The 21,570-nt window shown below is 40.5% G+C and overlaps 1 protein-coding gene across 1 annotated transcript in view; it reads left to right on the plus strand.

Annotated features, from left to right (window-relative positions):
* The first annotated feature begins 8,277 nt into the window (after positions 1 to 8,277).
* IPO5 (importin 5) overlaps positions 8,278 to 21,570 on the plus strand; it is a 45,449-nt gene continuing 32,156 nt past the window's right edge. Inside the window, exons 1-6 of the mRNA XM_041478268.1 lie at positions 8,278 to 8,433; positions 13,448 to 13,528; positions 18,857 to 19,049; positions 19,548 to 19,650; positions 19,876 to 19,972; positions 21,000 to 21,104. Of these exons, the coding sequence (XP_041334202.1) occupies positions 8,350 to 8,433; positions 13,448 to 13,528; positions 18,857 to 19,049; positions 19,548 to 19,650; positions 19,876 to 19,972; positions 21,000 to 21,104 (663 nt within the window). The 5' untranslated portion in view covers positions 8,278 to 8,349. The remainder of the gene's footprint in view (positions 8,434 to 13,447; positions 13,529 to 18,856; positions 19,050 to 19,547; positions 19,651 to 19,875; positions 19,973 to 20,999; positions 21,105 to 21,570) is intronic.

Raw genomic sequence — 21,570 nt, forward strand, 5'->3', positions numbered from 1 at the left:
TCACCTCTCCATCTTATCTTTGGCATAGAAAAGAATCACAGGCTCCAAACAAATAAATTCCGTGAGAGCACAAAGAACAGAGATACCTGAATTACAGATAGCTTATGTAAGATTTATTTGATGAAAGACAGCTAGAGAAATGTAATGTTAGAAAGCTGGAAGACACAAAAAGAAAAACAAAGGACTTCCTAGACTTCTAAGATAAGTTTGGTATTCAGGGCAATTAAAACTAAATTAAACTAGATTAAACTGAAACTCTTTGGAGCTCAATATATCTTGCAGACTGTTCTCAGTCTCCATCCCTATTTTAAAAAAAATCAAATCTTCTTTTAATTAAACAATTTGACCTTCATTCTTCTTAGGGAACAACTTTCAGTTTCTACAGGATAATGAAAAACAAGTGAGCAGAATCAATGCCACTTTGTACTCTATGTCTAACAGACCCCAGGAGCTACAGTCAAGAATGCAATTTAATAGCTGGAAAATGGCACAATTATTTGAGATGAGAGAAATACGTAACTTATAAATAAGAAGGTGATTAAAGCATGAGATAAACTCAGCTGGTACCCCAACTACTGCTTAAATTTTTAAATTTTATTGAACTCTATAGCCTGGACTAAAACTTGCCATGTTTGTATCAAACAACTGCTTGATTTCAAGCAGAGCCATTAGGCATTTCCAAGAATGGAGCTAAAGGACAGTATTTTCATTTTCTCATGTCAAGAAATTTTTACAAGCTTTTCTTTGAGATGTGCCTGGTTGAAAGGCCTTGAAATTTGAACTGAAGAATATTTTGATGACATAAAATGTCCCTGGAAAAAGTAACTTTAAGTTAGCACACTCTCAAAATATTGCTCAACCTTCAAAGAAAAAAAAAATCACAGTTTATAAATGCTGAATAGAGAATTGTTATAAAATTTTCCAAGAACATTTCAGCAAAATGCTGATTAAAGTGAGAATCCTGTGGGCCACTGTTGAGCTGGATTTTTATTCTGCAGGACCACATCTGAGCAGGCTTCACCCAGATTAACAGCTGGAACCAATTTGTAGCACCTGAGAAATACAGAAAGACATCAAATACTCACTGGAAAGCCAGGCCTGAGGGAAGACCATGCATTTGCAAAATTCTGTCTTAATCCTATACAATGTTTTTATTACCTTTTTTTAAATAACATTTAAATTTGTGAAATTTAAAGTTTTAAAAGTATTTAAATTTACAAAGCTAAGCATTTAGAATTTGGAAAATACATATGTTTCCTGTGGAAAGACTTTTTTTTTTAAATCTTTTTCCATTTCTGCAATTATTTATGTGACCTCATATGATCAGGGAAGTTCAAGGAAAATTTGCCAAAAACATAGCCAAAGGATTTTTTTCCCCCTTAAATTATCCCATTTGTAAAGATATGTAATACTTCATATAACCTTCAACAGTGTAATTTGTGTTTGTATAATCTATCATGGTAATTGCTGATTATCGCTTCTTTTCTTCATTTCCTTTTAAATGCATCCTCCCAGACTCCAAATTCTAGGTTAGAGCCTTTCCTGTGATAAGCACATTCAGTTTTCATCAAAGGGGATGGAAATGCCACATGCACAACTTGTAATCTGCACTTGTGCTTGCTACTTTGCTCTGATCACAAGAGGTTATGTTTGCATAGCAATGAGCATCTCCCCATGCTGCAAAGCCATGCTTCTCTTGAGCAACCCTAAACTAGATTGGTGGTTTTGCCACACTATTTTTTTACTAGGTCAAACCTAATTTTCTTCCTGTCTTGTCTCCATAAGTCCTTCCTTTTACTTACCAAAGATTATGACTGACTGAATTCAATGTCTTTTTTTTCCCATATGGATTATTTAACAGTTCCTTTACAATGAGTCACATTTTCATGTTTTTCTTAGTCTTTTATTAAAACTGTCCCTATTCAATTTGCAACTGACCTTTTCTTTAATCTAAAGATCTGAAGGTGTTCTTTCAGAAGTGTGTTGAAACAGGTTAACAGTAGCTAAGCTGTTATAAAGGTGTCACAAATGCAGGATATTATATGCAAAATTTTAGCAAGTGATTTATGAGTTAAACCATAGAATAAATGAAATTTGACATTCAACTCATGTTTGGGTACATCAGCCTTTGTAATTTGGAAATGCACTTCATTATAATTATGTGCTTCCAGACTATGCTTCCTTCCAATGGATTTGCCAATTATAAGCCAACTGATATGCCAAATCGACGCTCTGTCTAATGCACAAACAATTGAAAATTTGATTCCTGCTGAAAGGGCTATTTTTCTAGCAATATAGCAAAATGAATTGTTGAATTGTGACTATTTGGCCATCTCTTTTCTCCCATACATATGAAAGCTGGAAGGAAAAAAGGAAGTTATGCAACATTAAGGCAGAATCAATTCCAAAGGGAGCAGGCTCCTTGAATTCTGACAAGATGAACTAGATATAGCAGTATGGCATTTCCATAGTGGTTTCCATGTTTTTACATTATTTCTGAATAATATCTGATGAAATGTCAAACCAGTTGAGAGCAAAGAGGCTTTTACCATCTTAATACAGCAGACAGCTTTCAATTTTTTTCAGTAGGAACAGGAACATTTTTTGTGGGAGCTCAGCAGGTATTCCACAGCATCTTGTTCATTGCTTCAGAGAAAATATGACTTTACTATCATTCTGTGTGCCCATAAAACATGCTATATAATAAAAAATGTTATTGAGTAACTAATAGAAAGTTCTGAAAATGGTTAAGAATCTATTTCCTCACACCTTGGCAACAATCTTGGAGCAGAGGGATTTGCCAAAGAAATAAATATGTAACCAGACCTGCCAACATTCACTCATTTAAACTACACTCTTTCATACTGAATTCATTTTAATGTTATCAAGTTTTTCCCTTTAGGGATAAAGAACATTTACCATGAATGCTATGAGACATTGACAAAAATGTCACTGCTATTTATTCCCTGCAGACACTGAATTTGTGAGTGAGAAAATGGTATTTCACCTAATAGCCCACACAGTGGCAATGTACTCATTCTGGAGTAATTCTGTTCATATCTTGCTTTTAAAGGCAATACTCAGTTTCCATCTCAAGAAAAGCATCCTCCATAGACCTGCATCTGAAGCACTGACAGGATCATTCATGTATTTTCCTGTTCCTTTCCAGGCAAGCACAGGGAAAGTCAGAAAGCTTCTTTAATCTGCTCAAAGCCTATGTTCAGATTGCCTTGTCAGATGGATGCTTTTGACAAACTGCCTTAATAAAAGCAACAATACCACTGAAGGCATCTACAAATCTTCAGTAATAACTGAGTTCTATAACATTGAATTCTATTCTAAAAAAAAGAAAACTGTATGAATGGTCTTTTTTTTTTTTTTTGGTACAAGCTAATTCCCTGTGTCTTTGTATTAGTATGTCTGAGAGCAGTAACGTCTCCCCCTACCACTTCTTGCTGTTATTGACTAAAAGTGTGTTATTTTTTCATAATTTATCCATTTTTTTCAATTCAAACCCCACACTTTGCACTCTTCTCAGCCTCTGCGTTATCAATACATCAAATAATGCAGTTCTATGAACACTGGGTTTTTAAGCGCCAGAAAGTTGCCTCCTAAATTAACAAATTACAGTAATTGTCTGGAACTCAAAGGCCTACATTCATCATGCATGTAAACTACTATTTTTTAAAGTGTATGTGCAGCTTTGTGAAGCTTGGCAGGTTGTAGAACTTAGCATTGCTCAGGCTGCTCAGCAAATTATCTGCCTTGTCTTGTGACACAGCAGGCACAGCCTCAGTGCAGTATCACCTGTAATCCACAAAAAAGCCTTGTCTCCTACTTCTTCCACTGTATCACTCCTTGGTAAAATGGCCTGGGACAGAGCCCTGTTCAAGAAGTCACTTATCTCCACAGGTTATCCCAGCCCTTTACACTTCATTAATTCTGCACTGTCTGGTGGTCTCTGGTGAGGTTAGAGCGAACTTTTTAACAGGTATAGTTGCTCAGAAAATACTCCTAGACAAATATACAAGTCCCTCTGTATTCTGGTTTCTGGAGCAGAAAAATTTCATGTCAGTTCCTCAGTCTGATGTCCTCCAAGGGATATCTGACTTCAGTGAGTAGACCTGGGAGGAGGGAAGTATGAGATGCCTCTTTGCAGCTCTACAGGATGTTCAAAGCTTCTTCACAGCAAGAGCTTTTCAAGCCTGCAGTGTGTAGGACCTACAGAATAAGCTGCATGTGAAGATTTCCTGCCTTGTAATTAAGATTATTAACCATTTCAATGGTTTCAGAAAGTTCCCACCCAAGAATTCTGGATCTCATTAGTGGTTGATGGCTATCCTCCTGACTCCCAGCATGCTCCCCAGTCTAGTAGACCCCTCAGCTTGTGGCTAGACACTGTTGTATCACCTCCCAGCTCTGCCTTACCAACACAGAGAACCAGTAAGAAGCCACAGGTCAGGCTTTCTTGGAGTAGAACTGAAAGAGCAGCATCTCTCTCAGCATCCTTTATAGTTACAGGGATCCCATCCCCTGCTTTAGGCACGGGAACTGATCTATGCCCTTTTTGAGCTCTGAGTACACAAAACGGATGAACAGACAAACAAAAAAAAAATTGTGAAAACTGTAGTCCACTACTGATAGTCATTAGTGATAGGATTGTAGTTCTTTGCCTCACCCCACATGTTGGCCAGAGCAATTTTCAGACACTGCCTGCTCCTTGCAGAGAGCTTGCTCTGCCAAGATAACTTCAAACAGCCCCCGCTAGAGCATAGCTTCCCACTGACATCAACTTACTCTGTTCTCTTGACTTTTGCTGGAAATCTGCCCTCATGCACTTTCTAACTCTTCTCTAGCCTCTGAGGCTATCATGGTTGCACTTTTTTGTGATCTGTAGAGTATATGGAATCCATATGGACCATCAACAAATCTTCAGTAATAATTGACTTCTATAACATTGAATGCTATTCTATTCTATTCTAAAAAAGAAACTATGAATTTAAGCTTATGGTAGATCTCCTCATATGACAGAGCTGACCTGTTATGGTGCTTTGCAAATACATTTGAATTTATTTTGCTAGATGTTCTTTTCTGTATCTTTCTTTACCTTCATCTCATTCTTTGCTTCTGAATGTTGAAACACAGACATGTCAAACCCTTCACCTGTAAGTCAGCATCAGAAAGTATTTTACAAGAATCTGAGATGCCTTTCCTATTTTGTTTGTCATTTCACATCTCCTAATACTCTGTAAGAAACATTATAGCATTCCTCAGGTATAATAAATAGTTTTCTAGCTCTTCCTCTCTTTATAATCCATTTGTGTGCAGAGTTGTGAGGTTTAATAAATACTAAACTAAAGCTTCTGCTTTTTGAAGACTTGAATTTTCAATTTCAGAGTCTGTCCAAATTTTAAAACATCAATAAAATTTCATTGGATAAACTACAGTTCAACACACATCTTGGGCCTTAAGTGTTTAGAAGAGGTCAAGGTAATTCTTCTGATTTCTGCTATCATACTTTCTCCTGTCCTTTTTTTTTTTCTTTTTTGTTTGGTTGTTGTAGTTGTTGTTGTTGTTTTTTAAACAGAGTGCAGGAATCAGGCAATATCCAGCAATACCAACATTGCTGCTGGCTGTTTTGTGGTTGTTCCTATTTGAGCTCTCCTCAGGTGCTTGTTCAAACCCTCTTTAGTGCTGATACCTGCTTCTTTGGCATAGTTTCTGGCTGCTTCCCAAGCTTCAAACTTGTCCTGAGTGAGAATGAGCACCTGATGTGGCAGACTCTGATCATACTGCATTAGTGATAACTTTGTTTGCTTGGGACTCTCTCCAATATATTAACTGCTTTTTACCTAGGTGAAGTTTTTAATCTGCCTTCCCCAAACTGTGAGGATTTGAGGTGGAACATCATTAATCCTCTAAGTTTACCAGCAGGTTCTTCTGAACACAGTATAGATGCTCCCTTCTATGCTTTGAATATTAGGGTGAAATGTATTCAAATGTATTCCTGGAGTACTACACTACTAAATTTATTGAGCATTACACACACAAAATCAGAAACAGACACATATGCACACACAGAGAGACACTCTCACTTGGCTTGCTGTAATCAACTGCATCAGGTTGTTCCTGCCCTTCCTGCCTTCCCCTTCTAAGGGAGCTCTGCTGGAATCTGATGTTCATCACTGGTACTCCAAAGATAATTTGACAACTGTTTTTCAGGTCGTAGGCAAATTTCATATGCCTTGCTGTTTCTCAAAGACAACTAGGCAGTTTTTACATAACAACCCACTCCCTGAATCTATAGATGCAAAAAACAGCAGGAGTAAGAAAACAATTTTCCATATCCTGCGGTTTACATTTTCTCCCCAACCCCCATCAGATATTTATTCTTTAGGTAACAATCCTACTACAGCTTTTTGGTGAAATCACCACTAAGACAAGTCAAGATGAAAGCAAATACATTTATTTGTTTATGCATGGGAAGCAGACAGCAATGTTATAGAAGTTCATACAAACCCGTTTACAGGTGATAAAAAGGCAGGAAAACCATGCCTATTTCAAGAAGACATCCAAAAGGCCTTCCAGAATGTGTAACAAGCTGTACAAACCTAATCCACACAGCTGAGGTCTGAGGACATTTACAGGAGTGCACTTCACACTAGAAAACATGCTTGCTTTTATATTTCATCTTTACTTAAGGCCCTTCTGAATTTTCAGACAGCTTAAAATCATTCTCTAGCCCTGCCCGCAACTCTTTCTTGATGCAGTCAAGATAGATTCCTTCCTTCCTGCCTTCCTTCCTGCCTTCCTTCCTGCCTCCCTCCCTCCCTCCCTCCGGCTGACTCCTCCTGCTTTTAAGGCATTGGCATTCCCTGGGCACAGCCAAGGCACAGCAGAAGGAGGTACTTGACCCAGCCAGCCACTCCCACAGCTGCACCCCGAACAGCTGGCTGGTGCACCTTGAACAGCTGGCTGAACAGAGCCCTCCACCAATGAGCAGAGTAATGCTCAAAGCCTCTTGCCATGCACATCACGGACCTGGGATATCCCCTGAGATCGCAGGGAATACTAATTCAGTTTTATTCAATCTGTTAAAACCTCAGTGGGCTGGAGAGATGGACACAGAAAAACCTTCTGAAGCTCAACGAAAGCAAACGCAAGATCCTGCAGCTGGGGAAGAATAAGCCCCAGGCTGGGGGCTGATCCTGCTGGAAAACAGCTCTACAAAGAAGGACCTGGCAGTGCTGCTCCATCGAGCCACCAGCACCCTTGTGGCCACGAAGGCCAATGGTATCCTAGGGTGCATTAGGAAGAACAATGCCAGCAAATCAGGGGAAGTTGTCCTGCCCCTCTGCTCAGCCCTGGTGAAGCCATATCTGGAGTGCTGTGTCCGGTGCTAGGCTCCTCAGTACAAGAGAAACATGGAGCTCCTGGAATGGTCCAGCAGAAGGGAATGAGGGGTGGAACAACTCTCTTACAGGGAAAGGCTGCGGGAGCTGGGCCTGCTTGGTCTCGAGAAGAGATGGCTGAGAGGGGACTTCAGCAATGCCTATCAGCATCTGAAAGAAGGGTGCCACGGTGTTGGAGCCAGGCTCAGCTCGGTGGTGCTGAGCAATGAACAGGAGACAGCGGGCACAGACCGACGCACGGGAAGTTCCACCTGAACGTGAGGATGAACTGTGCGTGTGACTGAGCACTGGAGCAGACTGCCCGGAGAGGCTGTGGAGTATCCGTCACTGGAAATATTCAATAAATATCTCCACGCAATCCTGTGCCATGTGCTCCAGGACGACCCTGCCTGAGCAGAGAGCTCGGACTACGTATCACCGAGGTCCCTGCCAACCTGACCCGTTCCGTGACTCACTGATTCCCAGTGGCGGGACAGCAGCACTACGTCACCGAGCGCCCGCAGGCGACGCCCCGCGATCTCCCGCGCTTTCCGTCCCTCCCCTTCCCGGCCTGGCCCGGCCCCAGCTCCGCGTCCCGGAGCGACCCCTCCCTGCCCGCACCGCCCGACCGCGGCTCCGGCCAATCCCGCCGGGGCTGCCGGAGCCACCCGCCAATCAGAGAGCTCCGCCGCCCGTGCCCTCCGCCCCCGGCGCGGCGGCGCACCAATGACACGCGAGGAGACAAACCCCCATTGAGGGTCGGTTGAGCCGCCGCTCCCCGCTGTCCGCCTCGCCCCGAGCCGCCGGGACGTCAAAGGGAGGCAGGGCCAATCGGGGGCGAGGCTCTGTGCGCCGCGGCCAATGGGAGCGCGGCTGGCGTTGCGGCCCCGCCCCTCGTTCCCCCGCCGGCGGCGCGGCCGGCGCTCCCCCTTCCTCCCTCTCCTTCCCTCTCGCAGCAATGGCGGCGACGGAGCAGGAGCAGTTCTACGCCCTCCTCGGCAACCTGCTCAGCCCGGACAATGCCGTCCGCAAGCAGGCCGAGGTAACGGGGCCGCCGCGTCAGCGGCCGCCGAGACGGCCTGTCAGACCCGCCGGGCCTCGCTGGAGGGCGGGAGGGAGGGAGGGAGGAAGGGAGGGGGGCAGGGAGGCGGCGGGGCCGGCCGAGCCCCACGTGTGAGCAGCGGCACCAGCTGCCGCCGGGGCGGCCCGGGCCTTGCCCCGGTCGGAGCGGCGGGGCCGGGCGGTGGCGACCGTTTTGCCTGGCGGGCGCAGGGCCCGCGCCGGCCCTTGGCCCGTCAGGGCGCGAAGGGTCCCGTTACTCCCCTCGGCGCCCGCCCCGGCGTGTCCGGCGCCGCTCTCGCCCCTCGCCCGCCTCGAGGCCGCCCCCCCCGTGGCCCGTGTGGGACCGTCGCCAGGGGCTGCTTGTCCCCGTTGCCCATGGCTGGCTCCGCCTGAGCCGCCCGGCGTGACGGAGCGCGGCCCCGCCGCGCAGGGGGGGCCACAAGCCGGTGGCGGCAGCGGCGTGTGGGGGCCGGCTCTCGGTGGCTCGGGAGCGGAGGCGGCTCCCGAAGGAGGTCAGAGCGGGAGCCTGGCGCGATGGAAGCGCTGTTGTGTGCGCTCCCGAAGCGGCCCTCGCACGGGCTCCGTGCCCCCGCCCCAGCTTGGCCGGCAGGAGCGGGACCGAGGTCCTTCTCTGTTGCCGCACAGGAGTTTGGTTTTTTAACTTTTCGGAACGGCCCTGTATGTGTTCAAGTTTCGTCAGCTAAGAAGCATTTAACCCAAAAGAAGTGTTTTCAATATGCTGAGTTTCTCTTGTTATCAGCAAAAAGTTTTCAGACATGTTGTTTCAGCTGAAATTCTTTGTGGCGGCTAAGCCACGTTAATTCTTTCTCTCTGACATGCTTAAGGCTCCATTGTCAAGCCTGGTGGGGAATCTCTCCCGTTGAATTAAATACCAGCGTCTAGGTTTAGCATGAATTCCCGCTGCATGGCTGCATCGGGTCTTTTATCGCTCTCATCACTCCAGCGGTCAGCAGAGTTCAGCGCATTGTTTGGGGAAGAATAAAAACCATTATTCCTGATGCTGCAGTGAAAATTCCTCAAATATGAATCCAGAGTGAGAAGGAGGGGAGACGTACATTTTTAGAAAGCTAGTGAAGTTCGGTATTGATAACTGCACTTTTCTAGAGAGTCAGCAAGAATTATTCTCACATTCCTGAACACAGAGCTGCAGTGGAGGCCATTCCCTGGGAGCTGAATTTCTTTCTCTTCTCAATTGCCTACATATAACATAAAAACATTTCTAAAAAATTTTGAACTTTATTGGAATTATAACAAAGCAAGTTCGTTGTGCACCTATGTCACAATGCCTATGAAATAAAACATTGGGTAAGAACTCTAAAGCTTAGATTCTTAAAACTGGTATATTTTGTCAGAAACTTGCTTGAAAATGAGTTGGAGTTCTTTCTACTCTTCATAAGTATGTATTTATTTATTACATACACACTATGGTCAATCAGAATAAGAAACCCTAATTGGCATGATAGATACCAAGCTTTTCAAGTCTGTTAGTTTCCTATAAAGATACAAGGAATAATATAACTTTTTACTTATTTATCTGCACTGAATTTGTCATTAGTTTCTGAATATTTCCAAGGTGCGCTGCAAATTATTTTATGGTTTCGGATCCTTCAGAGTGGAAGGGTCCTCAGGAGGTCTGCCGTGCTCAAAGCAGTGTCAGCTATCAGGTCAGATCAGGTCACTCGGGGCTTTGTCCTGCTGACTCTTGAAAACCTCTAAGAATGGAGACTGCACAGGCTCTTTGAGTTACTCACTCCTGCTTGACTTGTCCTCATTAGGACAGAGAGATCGGGACCTCTTCTTCCAGACTGAACCTTCTTTTTTCAATTTAAGCCTGTTTCTAATTTTTCCACCATGCATGGCTGTGAAGAACCCCACTTAGTCTTTGTGGTGTGTTAATGAACTTTCACCTAGAAACACAAATCTGTCTCTACAGTGTAGCTAGACTGACTTAAATTGTATGTTCTTTGAAGTAAGATTTTTTTGGATAAAAGTATTGCATAACCTTTAAAATATTTGCTTCCTAAAATCATACAGGACTCATACTTGGTTTTAAACATTGGCATAGTCCAGTCAGTTTTTCAAAGTTAACTTACTGGTGGAAGGTAATATTGAATACATAAAGGATTCAAATAACTGCAGATAAATTGAATAGCAGGTTTTCATTTGTGTCTAGTGAAAACCAGTCAGAATGAGAAATGGATAGACAGGGAACTAAGCAGACTAAGCAGGTTATTCCAAATAGGTCTGGCCATTGAAATGAGAATGAGGGGTGTTCAGCTCAAGAGTGAGCTTGATGGAGATGTAGAGTCATATCCTGTTTGGGAGGATTGTAGTAAAAGATGTTTTTTAAAAAAGGGTGAGGAAGGAAGCCTGATGACTCCAAACTGAGTAGGTGTGTACAGTCTGCTCTTGTGAGACCCCACTGGGGTACTGTGTCTACCTGTGGCCCGTAACACAAGAAGGACATGGACCTGTTGAAGTGGGTCCAGGGCGGGGTCACAAAGATGGTCAGAGGGTCTGAACAGCTCTCCTGTGAAAGGCAGCCTGAGACAGTTGGGGTTGTTCAGCCTGGAGAAGACTGGAGGCACCTTAGAGCGGCCTTCAGGTACCTAAAGGGGACCTGCAGGAAAGGTGGAGAGTGGCTTTTACAAAGGCATGCAGTGATAGGACAAGGGGCAATGGCTTTAAACTTGAGGAGGGCAGGTTTAGATTAGATACATGGAATAAATTCTTTACTGTGAAGGTGTTGAGGCACTGGAACAGGCTGTCCAGAAAAGCTATAGTGCCCCATTCTTGGAAGTATTTAAGTCTAGGGTGGCTGGGGCTTTGAGTAACCTGGTCTAGTGGAAGGTATCCCTGCCCATGGCAGAGGGTTTGGAACTAGATTGTCTTTAATGTCCCTTCCAGCCCAAAACATTCTGTGATTATGTGTATGAGCTAGCATGCTCATAACTTAACCTGACTAGCTGGCTGAAATCTGGTTGGTTTATTTTACTGTCCATCCTGGAATGTTGTCTGTTGAGTATAAAAACCTGTCTTCTTACTTGTTTGTCTGTCTTCTAATAGAAAAACTTTTATTTACTTTGTTTTGGTGATTTTATGCTCTTTTTTAAAAAGCATTTCTCAGGTTTAGGAGAACATGAGTAGCAAGTGTCGATGATAGATACTTTCTTGCACGATTTGAAAGTTGGGCATGGTGTGTGAGAAATTCGTACTTCTGCATAAGATAACTGGGGAACTAATTGTAAACTTAAAGAATACAGTAAGATGTAGCAGGATCCAGCTACATAGTTAAGAGTGTAGGCAAGACTGGTTGTAAGATGGGTAAGGCCAGCAAAGAAGTCTCCCACCAGCCCACAAGGAAGGTTCTGTGTTTGGCCTGGTATTCCTTATGCCCCTTGGCTTTAGCATCCTTTGAATCCAGTTTGCAGAAGTGACAGAGTTATGCCATTGAACAACTGCTTAGGTTGCTGCCATTTTTAGTGAGTGAAACGAACAACTCAAAATAGAATTTTATGGTTATCAGAATTGACACGAGGGAAGCCAGCCTTTACTGTGCTTCAGCTGTCTGTGAAAGCGTAACAAGTCTGTGCTGGGCCTGGGTTTAGGGAGCCATTGTATTTCTGTATTAGTTTTTGGATTTGAAGATAACAGTGCAGTATAGATACATACATTCATGGAAGAGGTTAACCTGACAAAGACTTTCTATTCTGACCCTAAACCTCATTTAATTTTGCAGTCTCCATGAAATGATTAGATTAAATGCAGGGATTCATTGGGGATTCAGTCTCATTGACTGTGAGTGTATGTTGGCAACTAGAGAGAATATGAAATGCAGATTCACTTTTTGAAGGAGGCCTGCTAGGAAGCAGGTGCAGAAGGAAGATTATGTCTAATATTAAATGCAAAACTGCTTAATTGACAATAGCAGGTATCCTGTCAAGGTGTGTAAGAGTTTGTTAGAGTACTGGAAGGAGCTACTGCAGAGTTGGAAATAAGAAGTAGGCAGGCAGAGAACTGATAGAAATGAATCTGAGCTTTGCAGAACAGGCTCATTCCTTGAGTTCAGGATGAGATAATGAATATTTGGAAAGGGTGAAGTAATTAATCTTCAAGATTGACAACAAAAAGTAACTCAGAGTTACTAAGTGTAGAACTATTTCTGGATGTTTTAAGGGGTTGCTATTTAGCTTGTGATTCTGCTACTCCTACCTACATCGGTTTAATTTTTTTAAATTGTTTCAAAATGCACCTATATACCATGTTTTGGATAGCAAAAGTTGTTTTGCTGTGTTTTCACTCTAGATTCTAAGTAACAATATAATTTAAAAAGGAGACATGTATAAAATGCATGCCAGAAGCATGTAAAAGAATGTAACTGAACTTACTAAATTTCTCATTTTGTTAAGAGGGTTTTCCTAAGGAGGAGACTAGCTTCTCTTTCTGAAATTCAGGCAGGAGTTTAAAAATAAGACATTCTTATTCAGAATGTGTGGTTGAGACTTGTGGCTGCCACATAACATTGTCGAAGTTTTAAAAAGGTTCAAAACCAGAAGTGATCCGATTTTTGGACTATACATTTGTCTGTACTTGGTCTCAGGCTTCCAAAGTTCTTAATTCTTCGATATGATAAAAGCTATGATGGATTCCCAGTAGGACATGTTTGGTGTATGTTGTATTTCTATGAGTTTTTGTTCTATTTATATTTTGTAACTAATCTCCTAAGTGGCCAGTCATGCATATGTAGATCATTCCAATATGGCAGATCTTACCAGATAACTAATATTTTACTCATAATTTTAAAGTAGGTCATACATTTTTATTTTTATAAGTTTTACTTTCTTTTTTCTGCTATGTTATTTTTTTTTAAATTGGATAGATACCGATGTTGTTTTAAAAGGTGAGTTCATATTAATGCTTAACACATGCTTTCTAATAAATGTTTACAATAAGCTGCATCTCCTTTTCTGCAGGAGACCTACGAGACTATTCCAGGCCCATCAAAGATCACTTACCTCCTGCAGGCAATCAGGAACAATGCTACTCCCGAGGAGGTATGGCTCAATAACCTTGGATTTGTGCGGATTTTCAAGGGGACTTGGAGAAGGGGGAAGAAATCAGTGCTGATCATTTTGGGATAAATGGGCAAGTTTGGTATTAACTGAAGCTCTTAATTTACTGCACATTTGTGAAGGGATCACTCTTCTTTTTGTCTTGATTGTTGCATGCCTAATTCACTAGCTGAGACTTTGTGGTGTAGGATATTTAGTTTCAGGAATAGTTTTTTCATAAATGACTGCTTGACTCTCCATTGTTTTCTGTTGAGTGCTTTGCTTAATGAGTGTTATTTTCCATTAAATGTATAACTGATATGTGACCTACTGTCATGTTTCTTCAAGTTACAGTTGAGAAGTGATTTCTACTTGGAGTCCTGTGCCTAAACATATTAAACTTGTGTATTGTCTGAAACTTAGAGTGCTTCTTAAGTCATCTGGTAGTATTATGGAATAAGTGGAGAGTAGTCTAAACATTATACATTTTTTTTTAATCTGGGCATAAAGTAAGGGTGCCTTTTAGTTACTCCTTAGTTTTGAAAGGCTCACAATTTTAGCAATCAGTTAAAGTACTTAGTGGTAAAACCATTATTCACTTGGATATGCACAGCAAAGAACTACTAAACTTTCAAGATATTACAAATTCTAGAGTCACTTAAACAATTTCTGAAGAATATTAGAAGAGCATAAGTGTGCTTTTTCTCTATGGGTAGCAGTCTCTTCTGGCAGACTGTATTCAATTTAGAGTTAGTTGCCATTTGTGCTTTTTAATGCTAAGAAAGTATCAGTTTACTCATACTGATGCTTATCAATCTACAATGTTGTGTTCTTCTGACAAACTCCTTCAATATTGTTCCATGAGGTATCTAGTTTTCCTTTTTGCTCCTCTGGGATGTTTCAAATGATAGAAAACTGTAGAGCAGTGTTACTACAAAGTATAAATAAATACTTGTTTCGTGTGTTTGCTGATTTTATTCCCTTTACATCAGCTAAGGAAATAGCCCAGTGTAAAACTTAGGAATCTTGCCAATGACTTGGATTCTGACTTGCAAAGTACAAAAAAAACTTTTCACCTATAGAAGTTACTCTTGCCAAAGACATCAAAGGCTAACATTTGTAGAATATCTTGATATTTAACTTTACCAATGGATTAATCAAAGAAAGGTTTAAATGTTAGCTCTTACCATAAGTAAGCATTAGGTGCTGGACTCAAAAAATCCTGATTAATAAAACCTACAACCTCTTCCCTGTAAATCCAGCTACTTAGTAGACTAATTAGAGCCTAAGTGAAGTAATCCCCATGCTCAGTCTAAACTCTGCATATAAACACTGCATATGCTGGGAAGCATTCTGTGCATGTTTAATATGGTGCTGGTATCAACAGGTAGTTTCTGCATATGTTTTATAGAAATCCAAATGCTGAGCAGAATATTACGTGTCACCAGTGGATAGAGCTTTGGGCCTGGTATGTGTCCTCAGAGCACATTAAATGTACCAGTGCCACCAAACACAGGATGCTGGAAGGAGCTTCAGAACTTTAAATGTGCCTTGTCCAGGCTGTGTGAAAGCTGGGTTCAGATCCCTCTTCATCTTGAAGCCTTTGTATTGCTTTACCTCCTTGCAGGAAAACTATGCTGAAGAAAATACCCCGTCCTATTTGCATGAGTTGGGTGTCTGTGTTGTAGAGAGTATAAGTTTTGTAGGACTATTCAGACAGCAATTGTGGAAGTCATGCCTCTGCAACCCAGTAGTTTTGGCATTTAAATGGAGAAACAGGGATGCAGATCCTGCTGCCAAGTACCCCTTGTATTTGACATAGAAAATGCCATTAAGCTAGATTTGGAATAACTCTTTTGACTGTTTGACAGGTTTTCTCCTAACCAGATGCCTAAACTATGGAAATACTCACCTCTTTCCTCTGTTCTTATTTCATACTTTCCTAATAGCAAAGTGACACTGTCACAGAAGTGGAGGGAAGCATCTGACTTAGCAGTTAGAACTCTTCTGTGCCAGGTGATGTGCATGTTTGTACACCTCAGTCTGAGGAGGGGCTTGTCCTTACTTCCTGCACTTGTAGTCTCACTGTTATGAAATTAAGACTACTTTCTATGCCAACTGCATTTTAAAGGGCTGTACAGAAAGGTGATATATATTCACAGTTGAATAGATTTATTTTATTTGTTAAATATTAAATATTTTAGGCTGTTACTTCGCAGTTTTGATTTTCCACATAAATCTTTGAGAGGAGCAGAAGTTCTGCATTTTCCCCTGTGTTTGTTTTTTCTTGGTTAACTCTGGATTGGCAGGTTTTGATTGTGTCCTGATTTACAGATGACTAGTAAAATAACAGATGCTCTGTAAAACTGTTCCTGCTGTACTCACAGCTTCTTGGAGGGCCCTGACCTCTCCCAGACCTCTGTCCATATTGTCACATGAAGGGATGCGTTTCTTAGTTTGAAGACTGCTGTTGTGGACAGCTTCCAGTTTAGCCTTTGGGAAGGAAGGCAGCCCACGGATGCACCACAGTTCTGCCTTTGAGTTGTCTCTGGATCTTGGACACTTTGTGCTTTGAATTCCACATAGGACTAGATCTCTGAATGACAATGTGCAAGTCCATCTTTGAACCATGTGCTAAATGTTCTTTACTTCCATCCCTGCATGTTTTCCTTCTTGAGGACTTGAACAATAAAACAAAAGTAAAATTCAGTGTGACAGTGCTACACAAGATAGTCAAACTTTTTCTTATAAAATATGTAGGGTTACATGGATGCTTTGAATATCAGTGGAGAGCACGGCATCCCAGATTTCTGCTCGTAATTCTGCTGCTGCCCTGCTCAACAAATTGATTTTCTTCTTGTGCTTTATTGCCATCATCCCTAAAATGCTAAAACATTTTAAACACGCTATAAATTCTACTAATCAGAAGCAGTATGTTGAAATTTGAGTATTATGACTACTTTTTATATTAATAACTGTAACACTTTAGTTGTATGTGAGCATCTCAGTAATTTAGACATGCAGAAGACCCAATGCTGGGAAAAATGTGCTCTCTTTATGCTTCATTGGCAGCTGGAATTTCTTCTTTGGGGATGTACACTTTATATTGTTCCTCTGCTTATTAAAAGCTATTGCTACTAAATTGCAGAATTTTAAAATGCTTATTTAATACATATTTTGAAATACTTAAACATAAAAGAACCTTTGGGGTGTGTGTGAAAAATACATATATTCTTTCTTAGAGTAGAAGAAATATCCCTGGAGGTGCCATTAATTCAGCCATGTTTGTCATAATTAAATTGACAATGATAGTTTTCCTATGTAAGTGAATATCTGCTGAGGAAAAGATGCCATTTTTTATTATTAGAAGTCAGTAGCTCATTTGTCAGTCCTTAAAACTGAAATTTGCTTTAGAGATTTTGGGGATTGTTTTTTTCCTAAGCTAGTAACTATAACCAGGAGATAATTCGTGTAGTGCTGGTCTTGTGTCTTTCTGTATGCCTTACTACTGGTGTTTTTTCTTTGCAATCAGTCTGTTTATCAGTATTCTAATATTTTAAATTCTTCAGAGCTGGAAATTCTTATCCTTGTTTTCATAAAGCATAAAGTCTTCACCTCTATTTCCTGTCTGTCCACCTGTTAGTACTTCATGAAAGAATATAATAAAATGTGAGTTCAGTCATTATCAGGTGTCAGGAAATCCTCACTGTAACACAATGCCTTGAGTAAGGGAAAACAATACCAGAGTTTGTGCCCTGTTTAGTCCCAGTGAACTTGCTCCCCACTCAAGGCATTTCTATGTAAGTTTATCATACTAATGAGGAAAAATTTAATCTTTCCCAATATTGGTGCTCCAAAGGATGGGAGAAGGAAATATACCCTTATATTGCAGCGCTATGAAAGTTTTTTGACACACTGTTAGTGAGATTCCCACAGGCAGTGGGGGAAGAACATCCTTCTGAACTCGCATTCCCCATATGACAGCCTGTTGCTAGACAATCTTTGCTTCTGATGGGAGCTACAGCACAGGTGGGCACTGTGACTGTTCACCTGCTGCCTTCCTTAAATCTGCTAGGGAAGAGCTAATCTTACAAATGTGGTGGCCTTAGTCCCCACTGGAGATGGTGAGGAGGAGATAAGGAATGATAAAAGAGTTGGGTCCAGAGCACTTTGTGTGCACTACCTTTAGCTGTACAGAAGAGAGCTGGGTAGTTTAGAAAAAGACAGTGAGTTTGGAGACTGCAGAACATAAGAATAGTACCTTGGGTGATGTTTTAGCAATACCTGATATTTACAGGGTATGTTAGAAGTTGACACTTTGCAGCAGTTTGTGTTTCACATCTATAGGTTATGTCATAGTAACATTATTGAGAAATTTGAATTGATTATTTTTGCTGCTCATTGAACAGTTTTGAATTTCAAAGGCTTATAAATTAAACTGTCATTGATGTGCACATTAAATGAGAATATCTTAGGAAAAAATCGAGTGGATTTTTTTGTGGAAATGTAGCACACATAAGGTTTTGCTACGTGTGTTAAACTTTAGAAGTTTGGGTGATGATTATTAATTACTGTGTGTCCTTAAACACCAATTGATGAATATTCTATCAAGTTATTTAGAGAGCTTCATGTGTCTTTTTGCCTTTACTACCTGTGTTGTTCTATTAATTTTGAATTACTATATTTTTTGCTTCTAGTTCTTATACAATTGTAAATGAATATGGATATGTAAATGATACTGTTGTAAAATAGTTGTACACATACAGGATACAAAATTGTAATGCATGATTTTGAGGTTCCTATGCTTAAGTTCAAGTTTAAAGGAAAGAGTTTCATCATAGGCCTGCAAAACACTGAAAGCTGTTTTGACTTGGATTTGGGTTAATTGTTTGAGAATGTGAAGGAGGGTTTACAGGTTAATTATCTGACAAAATTGCCCCAATAAGTCACTTTTTAATCCAGAAAAACCTGTCTGGATTATAATGACTTCATTAGGCCATTTAAAATAGAAAGATCTTTCAATGGCACAGCTAAGTTCTTAACTTGCCACAAAATATTTCTGAAGTTCTGCTGTAGAAAAAACCTGAATACCTCAGTACTGTCATTATTTCTTTGAAGGGCTGTAATTGTCAGAAACGTGATTGTAAGCTGATGTTTCTTTACTATGGTTTTTTTTCACTATCATAATTGTCATCTGTTGCTTGAGAGGTATGCCATTCACCAAAGAAGTCTCCACAATGGAAGTGTCATTTGGAAGCATGATGTCGATGTTCCCTTGTAGGAGCATATTACCGTGTCAAACACTTTAACACACACACTTCTCCTTAACAGGCTCGGCAGATGGCAGCTGTCCTTCTGCGCCGCCTGTTGTCATCTGCGTTTGAAGAAGTTTATCCAGCTTTGTCACCTGAGGATCAGACGTCAGTCAAGAGTGAATTGCTGCTCTTTATTCAGTTAGAAGTGCAGTCCACTATGAGAAAGAAAATATGTGACATAGTCGCTGAATTGGCCAGGAATTTAATAGGTACTTTATTTATATAAATTGATACTGTAGTAAAATGTTTACATATTGATAGCGGTTGTATTTGTATCTCTTGTTCTCTAGTCCTGCTTAGACGTTTGCGTGTGATATGCTAACTGATTCCGTGGCTTATAATAGAACCTAATATTTGTTTACACTATCCTTGACCAGATGAAAATAAGATTCTTAAACGCTGCTTTTTAAATTGCTCAAGTTTAGATGAGATTGTATTAAGGTTTATAAATCCAGTTTTGTGTAAATTGTCATGAATTGTGCTGAACATTGCATCAGTTTCTTTTTTTTGAGTGCTGCTATATAGCAGTAAACAGAAATCATCTTCTGTTATGGAGTGTTTGTAGATTAAACATTTTGCAATATTTTACATTGTGACTTATGCGCATCTTCACATCAGGGAGTCAGTGATGATTGGTTTTCCTGCACCACTGATATCTCACCATTCTGAAGTTTGCATATCCTAAAACTTTGTTGTGTTAAATGTAGATGAAGATGGCAACAACCAGTGGCCAGAAGTTCTGAAGTTCTTATTTGACTCTGTCAGCTCTCAGAATGTGGGACTGCGTGAGGCTGCTCTACATATTTTCTGGTAAGCTACATTTTTGTAGGATAGCCTAATCATGTCTGAAAATGAAAGAAAAACTGTCACAATGTAATTAACTAGCAATCGTATTTATTTCATTTATTTTCTTGTATTGTGGCTTACTTAAACATGTACAGTTACAATCTGTAATTTAAATAATGGATAAGTTTGAAATAGTAGTTTAACCTTAACTTGTATGAATTTTTATTAATGTTTTGGTCTTATCCTTAGGAATTTTCCTGGGATTTTTGGGAATCAACAGCAACACTATTTGGATGTCATTAAGAGAATGTTGGTTCAGTGTATGCAAGATCAGGAGCATCCCTCAGTAAGACCTTTATGTTCTTTTGGGATTTTAGTATGTTCTGAGCATAGAAACTCAGTGCAGTAGTCGCAAACATAAAGGTTAAACCATAGATTTCAACCAGAGAATTGCATTACCTGAAAATTATGTACATACAGAGTTTTGACTGTGCCTGCTGCAAAACAAAGGCTCAGACTCTTTTGTAGTGCTGAAGCTGACTGGCTGCTCATATCTGCATTGTTTAGGCCCAGATTCTTCCCTAGGTATGCTTGGAGAAATCCGGTTGCAGTGGCCCCAGGCAGATGGGGTTTTAGCCAGCAGCACTGAGGGGTCAGAAACTCCATGTTAAATTCTCTTTCTGGCCTTTCTGTTTAACAGTGTAAGTCTGTTGTGTCTCTAGGTACAGTATCTGTATGTAGATGGTACATGGTACATCTCAAAATTCTGAATATACAACAGCTCCTTGAACTGTTTGTGCATGTTTTGCTCTAAGGGTGTATAAGCAAGCCTTGCTTTTTGGAAGGCTTCAGATTAATTGATTTGTGCAGAGAATTGTACTTTGAAAATGTTTCTCTTGTTATGGAAAATGCTGGGCAAGGATAGGAAACCCTGCTGTGATATATGGGTTCAGTTTGCTGCTCCCCCAAGGATTACTTTTTCTGACCTTTGAAAGTAGACTGAATAACATTTTCTAAAGTACCACAAGTCATGCCTTTAAAGAGGAATGTCTTAAACACTTAGATCACACTTCTTGAAAAATGAGACTGACACTTGCATGCGCATTTGAAGTTTTGATAGAAGTTGAAAACAATAGGGTTTTTTTCCTCTTTTCTTTCATTAAATGAAAACCACTAAAAGAAAAAGCAAAACTAGGGACTACTTGCCGTCTCTTATGATAAATTTTTTGTGTTGTAGACAATGTAGATGCTGTAGGTCTTCTTTATCACTTTACCTTAATTTGAAGTAAAATTTAAAATCCCATGTTAAAAACTAACAGAGGCATGTTTCAGTACTAGTTTCCCATATTTATTTCTTCAATCATGTCTTTTAGATCAAGACTTTGTCTGCTAGAGCTGCAGCTGCATTTGTGCTTGCTAATGAGCTCAATGCTCCCCTTCTTAAACATTTTGCAGACTTGCTACCTGGAATCTTGCAGGTAAGAAACCAAACAAGTTACACTTAATGTGCCATTACTGTCTCTATTGACTATATACAAATGTAAGTTATTGGTCTGTGAATTGGTGAATTTTTGCTGAGGCCTGAATTAACTGACCCTTTTAGCCAGACAGCAGTTGCCAGCAAGATGAAGTGGAGACTAATAAGGAATTTTGCAAATAGAGGATAATTGATAGGGTTTTAAGGAAAGTTGCTCAGTGCTGATCATCTTACACAGTGTTACAGAGATAAATGAGTTAAAATTCTTTGTAAGGTATATAGGTCAAAATCATACAGCTTTTAAATTAACCATGATATTGAAATACAAATATGGGCTATCCTGAGATTTGAAGTAATCTGTGATTGGGGAATTCATGGACTTGTGATATCCTGTGTCTCTTCACTTTAGAGGAAAGCATAGAATTATTCTGAACATAGATTCTTAGACTGAAAACAAAAGTCTGTAG

Source organism: Pyrgilauda ruficollis, unplaced genomic scaffold (genome assembly GCF_017590135.1).
Source record: "Pyrgilauda ruficollis isolate IOZ18807 unplaced genomic scaffold, ASM1759013v1 scaffold44, whole genome shotgun sequence".
In the NCBI taxonomy this organism is placed as follows: Eukaryota; Metazoa; Chordata; class Aves; order Passeriformes; family Passeridae; genus Pyrgilauda; species Pyrgilauda ruficollis.